Genomic DNA, 8,067 nt, shown 5'->3' with positions numbered 1-8,067 from the left:
ATACAGGCTTTGGTGCCTCCCCCACCGACATTGCAACAGTTAGAAGCTCACTTACACCGAGAAAGGCGACAGATAACGCTTCAACAAATCAGACGTCTAACTGGCAGTATGCGGCGCAGCAGTCATCCAGGCAAACGGTGGATATACCCGATATTGACTTTTCGATGACTAATTATCAATGTGTGGGTCATGATTGACATTTTGTAATGTGATTTGACAATTCAATAACGTTTTTGAGCTTTCACTGACAATACTTATTAAGGATAATTTTAACCGTGAAAACTGTCCATATTTTGATGTCATTATATGTAAATTCAAAATTGTTATTTTACGGTGATAATCTTGTTTTCTTGTGCCCAATAATGCATAATTTCATTTGATAAACACGTTTAGATTGAATGGTAATTTATAATCAGTCACAAGAACGTCGAATCTGAATCACTTGAAAAAAACACGGGGGTGCTTAACTTTTTTCCAGGTGTATATGTAAAAGAATCAGTATTGAAGAGAGACAGGTTGTGTTCCGAGAGCATATGCTCCATGAAACAACCCCTCCCAATATCAGCAACACCCCAAAAGGGATTGTGTTCATTGAAGTCTGTCAAGATGAAAAAGGAAGATAGCAACTGGTAAAAATCTTAAAAGTAAGATTCTATAAAATGTAATAATAAATCGAGTTAAAAACTAAATGTCCAAAATTCAGATAAAAGACTCAAATAGAATTAAAAAGGCCAATGGCTCATAAAAAGCTAAAAACATGATCAAGTTAGACAGTGTCACCATCAGCATTGACATCATCCAACATCAGGAGTAAACTCGTAGAAAGTACATGTTGAAAATGGTAGCGCCGCTCATGGTCGTAATGTCAGCACAACAGTAAAATATGGGATATTGCGACTTGAGTGTCACAAAGGCTACACACTGATGGATCAGTACTAGATAAAAGAAAAGGACAAGTTAAAAACTGTGACTGATGCATAGCCTAGCCAAAGCAACTTCCTCCTTCCGATCTTTATGGAGACAAGATGGCCAGAGAGCAACAGTAGGAAAGAGTGGGATACCTGCAAAAGGTATGCCAGGCCATTTCTGAGCCTTCCGTGCCTGCTGGCAGGCTGGAGACCACCATGGATGAGGTTACCATGGGAAACGTGTCGATATTTTGGGTACAGAATGAACAACTGCTTGAATGATGCAATCAGTTACTGCCTCCATGCAGTTGTTAATAGATGTAAGACTAACGACAGCAGGATCGAGTTCCAAGAGAGAGGTGAAAGAGAGCCAGTCAGCCTGGTCCAACTTCCACCATGGCAATTGGGTCAGGTGGCATCGGCCACACCCAATCTCCCTCTAAACTATAGGAAAATGATCACTGCTTTGTGAGTCACTGTCAACCCCTCAAAGAAAAAAGAGAAAAAAGAAGGGGAACAGACAGACAAAGCAATAGCATTAAAAGGCGGACTAGGTGCATCAAAATATGTAAAAGAACCAGTATTGAAGAGAGACAGGTTGTGTTCTGAGAGCATATGCTCCATGGAACAACCCCTCCCAATATCAGCAACACCCCAAAAGGGATTGTGTCCATTAAAGTCTCTCAAGATGAAAAAGGGAGATAGCAACTGTTCGATAAGAGCATCAAGCTCTGATTGATCGTAAGACTCTCCAGGAGACAGGTAGAGAGAACAAACAGTAATGGTATGACCCAAGGAGATATGGACAGCTACGGCCTCCCTCCAAGGGTTTATAGAGTGGTACAGACGAGGTGAGTACGTGCTGGTCAACCAGGAGTGCCACCCCTCCATGAACTCATCCATCACACAACCTGTCATTCCGGTAATAGGAAAACTGCCAAAAGGTGACAGTATCAGCAGGTTTCAGGAATGTTTCTTCTAAGGAGAGACACATGGGATGATAGGAACTGATCAAGGCCTCAATTTCATCCAAATTAGAACAAAATTTTCGATAGTTCCAATGTATCAAAATAGCCATTTTTATTTAAGTGGAGGAGAACTGGGCAGAGTACCCTTCTGTTTATGACCATGCCGTTTTTCTTTACCAGAAGGAGGTTTGTTGACTTCCATGGATCCTACCCTGGGTTAGTGGGCAGATCTCTCTCAGTAGAAGTAAATTCCAATGACTGAGGGCAAGAACAAAAAATCATTTTGCATCTCGTGGCCGAAGGAGATGGACCCGGGCAGTCACTGGAAGCAATGGTGGGGACATAGATAGGAGTAGACATGGACTTGTCAACTTTTTTTTTATCCATAGAGGGAAAAGATTCTTCAAATGGTGTGAGAAAGACTTTGAAGGAGGCATGGAAAAGCCTTGGGGTAAGAAATGCTGTTAACAATTTTTATTCTGAATTGAACACAAGATCTATCACTTTTAAAAAATGAAAACAGCAAAAATTAATAAAACTGCCACAAAAACAAAGAAACAGAAAAAAACAGGGTCCAGTCTTAGATGAATCTATGCCCAATGCTTGTAAGAACCTAAACATACATACATATATATATATTTAGCTGACTGCCCACAATTAGAGAATAATACCAGGTCTTCATTCCTCTTTGGACAGATCACTGTCTCAGCTAATATGCTACTTGCTTTATGAACAGAAAACAGTGCATTTCAGCCATTAGCTCTATGTAGTGTAATGTTCAGGACGTGGATTATTTGTTTAGGTCTTGAGTTCTATCAGTTCAATTAGTAGAGTTCTAGCCTCAGAACACTAGTGTGAACCAAAGATTATGGGTTCAAGCCTCAGTGATGTTAAAACAGACTTAACATCCTAACACATTATATACTAGCACCCAGCTGGAGTGTCGTCTCATCCATGGTCTAAGTGGATGGTACATCAAACCATCTGTGTAATGCTTGGCTCGGTGATTGACCTAATGTTTTGTTTGTGACTGTGATGTCTTTTTCAAGATACTGTGTTGTATATTTGCAGCTTGACTATGATAGGCTGTGTTGTGTTTTGGACATTTAAATACTAGTATTAGCCAAGGATACCAGATTCAAACCCTAGTCAGGGCATATTTCTTCCACCCTGAACACATTACACTAGGTTAGTGTTTTAGGAATAAAAAGGCAAGATTACAGTAAGGTATCTAGCACTTCAAAAGCATGGTTGTGGTGGGTCAAAGGATATTTTGTCACCTTGCTTGTAGCAAATTTTTGAATTACTTTTTTAAAATCATGAGATAACAATATAAGCTAACTAACCTCTGTTAGTTTAAAAACTCCTTCACTCTCAACAAATATTTTTTGAAACTTTGTTTCTTTGAGGAAATTGGACAAGGACAGGATGACAGAAACCCTTGTTTCAAGAGACTCTTCCAAAAAATTGTCACTGAAAACAAAATTCAAGATAATTCACATTTACAAAGTCAAAGAAAAAAAATTAAAACAATCATAACTTTATACATGCAAGTAACTATTCAGTTTAATCAAGTAATGAGACAACCTTTTCTCATATTAACACTACTGACTTAAAAAGTATCAAATTCAAAAGGCTAAATTTACTCTAAATATTTGGTTCTCTACATACCATACACTGTATATATACGTATAAAAATGTATTGTTAGAGTTTTACCAAGAATACTATATATTATTAAGTCAGTACAGGAATATTTGAGTATGATAATATAAAATACATAAAATATAATACCTGAACTCTTATATTAAAAACATAAGATACAAGTGGATGATAAAATATCAGTCAATGTATTGAAACCACTTATAAGCCTTCAAAATGTGAAAAAGTGAGAATAAAGCTTATGCCCAAAGAATAGCAAACCATTCTGCAAGTAACAACAAAAAAATAAAATAAACCTATTTTAAAATAATTTTTTGTATATGTGGAAATTAAGAAAAATATGACTTAGGAGTTTAGAATCATATATATATGTACATATAGAGATAAATGTTTGAGGTCATGTGCAGTTCCTGGAAGTTTCAATGTACATTCACATGACAGCATTACTTCACCATTCCTGTGTCTGCTAAAAATCTCTGCATGTCCAAGAATCTGCTGGTTGAAGTTAGAGATTGAAAATAACCCCAAAATTTGTAACACATTGATCAGTTATTGAATTCCACAGTATCTAATATGCATATCTGAAATGTTTGTTAAAATACATTATATAATAGGAACAGTATCAATAAACAATAAATTTTGATATATATATACATATTTCTAATACTATCAGGTACGTTAATTGTAAATAGGTGATCAAATCAGCACTATAAAACAATAATGAAATTAACACAAACCAAAAACGTTCACAATAAGACCAAAAAGTAAACAATTATTTTTCTGTTAATAGTCCTTGTTGTTATCATCAACACATAACAGAAAATGTCTGTGGCCATAGCTCAACTGTAGTAGGAATTGAGATGTCTTGGATTCAAGCATTTAACTCTTAATCCTTAACAGATTCTCTATAGTTGCTGGCTAGTTTGACATATATCAAATATCCCCAATGCATTTGGAAGCTATGGCCACAAACATTTTCCACTATGAGTTAATAATGATGACAAGGATTGGTTATTGAAAAATAAAAAGTACACCGATAACTAGAGTACAAAGAATATAAACAAATTTGTTATTTTTGCACATTAAAGATAACCAATGTTCTCATATTATTCTACCATAAATACATATAAAAAAATTACAAGTTCAAACAAAAAATGCCAAATCCACCATGCAAACAAACACTTAATCTAATGCCCAGTGCATACTGTTCTACATTTCCATCGGCTACTGAGTGATTGTTTTTATATTAATATTACCATCAACTGGATATAAATAGGAAAATTGTCATATTATCTTTTACTGAGAACAAAGTGTGTTAAATAAACTGAGCTTGTTTAATAATACTAAGCACTAATCCATAAGTATTAGTATTCATTACTTTTGAAATATTAACTCAATAAGCTAACAATCGTTTTCCTGATGGCTCAGTTAGGTGTAAATTGTTTAATCACCATAAAATTAAATAGAGTCCAGTTACCTGGTTGTTGATAAAACTTCATTGTCTGAACTCAACCCTGATGAGCTTGACATAGATTATAAAATACTAAACATTAGAGCAGGTTGGAAAGACTTTTCTGAAGAAAGAGTTTGTAATAGTAAATAATCAGTAATAGATTATATATATATATATAATTTATCACTTTAAGCACTATAAACTATATTTAAATGATCCATGAACTCACTTGGAGTGGACAAATATGTACAAAAGGAATTTTAATATTACGAAATGTAGGTCCTAAAGCAACGAACATGAACTGGAAATTTTAAACATAATTTGCTCCATTCATTAGAGGTTTCTAAGTTTTGTGGATAAAACAGAGGATTTAGGTGCAATTATTAGTGCCCACATGATTGTAGTAAAGAAAGAAAAAACTATTCTGCCATCTCATTCAAGAAACTTTGAATCTAAAACAAAACATTATTAGTACATTGCATAAAAAGTAAACTTATGCAAAAAATATTAACTTAAAGTATCATGATAATTCCTGGTCTCCTTATTTAAGTTATTACCCTAAAATAAAAACACATGTAAAAAATGCTCAGACAAGCTACACAAATGGACCCAATTTTCAAAAAACTGGGCTATGAAGTAGTTACAAAAGACTGATTATTTTTTTCTCTGAAACATAAAATAAAATGGTTTGATGCAGGTATTTAAAACTGTTAGGGTTTCAATAAATTAGCTATGGAGGACTTGTTGAGTGGAAGATTAAAAGATAAAGTTGAAATTGGATTGTGAATATCTACCTTCATGATAATAAGCTTTGGAGATCCAGATCCAATCTTTACTTTCAGCAGAATTACTTATCTAGAAACATTATACCTTGTAGAAATGTTTAATTCCCAAGGATGTCTGCAGGCTTATTTAAACTACATGTAAAGTTTTGTTACTGTTATCTTACATTGTAAGATAGGTATTATAAAGACGCAATGTTTAAATTGGTTGTGTTATTGTTAGCAGGTGGAATGTGATTTCGTTTTCAGTGAGTTGAATGGTCCAAGTTAAACCTTACCTATCCTTAAGTTCCCAAAACTAAAAGGAAATTATTGAAAATATTATTACCTAATATTTTGTAGTAATACTAATATTAAATTAATGATTAACAAGTACTTGAAGTAGAAACTTACACAAACTTTCTCAGGACAGGTATTAACATGTTATGCTTAGAATTCATATTCGCCAATACTCCAGTAGTTTTGAAATCAAACGCTATTCGTCTGGTCAAAATTTTATTTGGTAACAAACTAATGTTAGTGGCTTGGTTTCACCCAAAGACTGTTCTGTGTTCATCAATAGTGTAAACAATACACCAAACTTGTATGATAAGGTTGTATAAACTTAACACTCGTTACTGATAAAACTGTAATAAAGCAGAACATTGTCATTTACTTTACTCATATTACTGGTTATTCTTATAAGTTAATAATCTTGCTACAATTTGCTCTTCATTGTTACTACATTATTACTGTCAGCTAACCAAATCAGTTCAATAAAATTATCTTTTTGAGCAGCATTTCTTAAATTTAAAGCTTTACATCTTTCAACTAACCAATATAAAAATTAAACACTGTAACTCTAATACCCGACAGTGCTATTACCGTATTGTAGTGCCCTCTATAACTGAAACTATTTTCTTGCATTGTGTTGTCGTGTTCGAGATTAAATGTTTTGCAGCGGCAAACTTTAAACGACATAACGGTGGCTAAGTGATGTTGGGAGAGAGCAGCATTCAACAGGTAAGAAACAAACCACATTGGCTATTTTATTTTGAAATAAAAAAAGTTGTAAGGAATTTTAGATAATTTGATCTAGTGCTTTTAATTTAAACGTTAACTTTTCAAGACTCAATGAAATTGAAATTCAAACCAGATTTCATCAGCTGTCAATTCAGTATCATTAGGGTCAGTATTGTAAGTTGTAACGGTTATGTTAAACAAAGCGTGAAAATAAAAAAGGTCTATATTGCATAGCTTATGATACTCTTGCAACGTAAATTGTTTTTTTAAAGTTACAATATGAAGTTATTAAAGATAAAAAATACTAATCTAATTATAGCACCACAATATGCTACATAAGAAAATTTGTTCGCCAAGACAAAAGTAGCTTAGCCTTAAGTTTTAAGAATTAAACCCAACGGAAAAACATTATCTAATTATAATATAAGGTATAGGCCTATACTGTAGTATACGGAAATGAAATGATGAAACTCGAAGTGTTACTGGTAAGTTATGCACAATGAACTACTACAGGTAAATAATTGTGAGAAAAATCAAAGTTTCGCAATGTGTTAATATAGTGTAAGTGGTCGCAAACATCATATACACGCTTTCAGTTTCAGTTTCGACTACACGTTACAAGGCGGTATTTTAATCTTTCATTTACTTGTACTTTTAAAGAATGTATAACTATAATTTGGCAGATAACGGGAAAAAATGGAAATCATTTGTTGAGTATCACTCATTGGTATTAATAATATAAATGAGTGATACTCGTTCAGAAATTTTAAATTTGAATCTAAAATAATATTGTTACGACAGCGGTAGTTACGTGACGCTGGTAACACGTCATGATATTCTAGAAGGATCGGGGAACATCACGAATAATCAAGTATGTGCTAGGCGCCCTCTATTCCTGTATATAAGTGCGCCAGATAACGTGAGACAAATTAATCGGAATAGAATTGCAGACGACAGAGACAAGCGCGGTAGTAAGTAAGTGCGTGAATCGTTCCCAGTGAATTATAACGTGTTTTTATAAAATTAGTTAAGTTAAATTGGCTGTGGAAATTAAGTGTATTGCAAAGTTGAATTGAGAAAGAATAAACTAGTTTTATTTAAGAAAGGACTTGTGTCGCTAAAGTTTCATCGGAAAGAAATTATACTGGAAATTAACAAATTGGTGTCACAGAGTGGGACAAAAAAAAAGATGGAAACGAGAAGCGGCAAATCAAACTACAGCTTAGCAGATTTGATGGCAGCACTACAAGTACAGCAAAAGAAACAAGAAGAGAAATTACAGCAGTTGTTGGAG

At 33.9% G+C, this 8,067-nt stretch overlaps 1 protein-coding gene across 9 annotated transcripts in view; it reads right to left on the bottom strand.

The window, feature by feature from the left end:
- The window catches only part of LOC106461032 (serine/threonine-protein kinase Nek10-like), a 98,483-nt gene extending 91,878 nt beyond the window's left edge, over positions 1–6,605 (bottom strand). For 8 of the 9 annotated variants that reach the window (XM_022387846.1, XM_022387850.1, XM_022387847.1 and 5 more), the window contains exons 1-2: positions 6,165–6,605; positions 3,223–3,349 (exon numbers count right to left, since the gene is read on the bottom strand). In XM_022387846.1, the coding sequence (XP_022243554.1) occupies positions 3,223–3,349; positions 6,165–6,211 (174 nt within the window). In that variant the 5' untranslated portion in view covers positions 6,212–6,605. The remainder of the gene's footprint in view (positions 1–3,222; positions 3,350–6,164) is intronic. The other variant, XM_022387853.1, reaches the window with a different exon arrangement.
- Between the last annotated feature and the right edge of the window lie 1,462 nt (positions 6,606–8,067).

This window comes from Limulus polyphemus, unplaced genomic scaffold (genome assembly GCF_000517525.1).
Source record: "Limulus polyphemus unplaced genomic scaffold, Limulus_polyphemus-2.1.2 Scaffold884, whole genome shotgun sequence".
NCBI lineage: Eukaryota > Metazoa > Arthropoda > Merostomata > Xiphosura > Limulidae > Limulus > Limulus polyphemus.
Note: the sequence above shows the minus strand (reverse complement) of the source record. Positions and strands in the feature narration are given on the sequence as shown.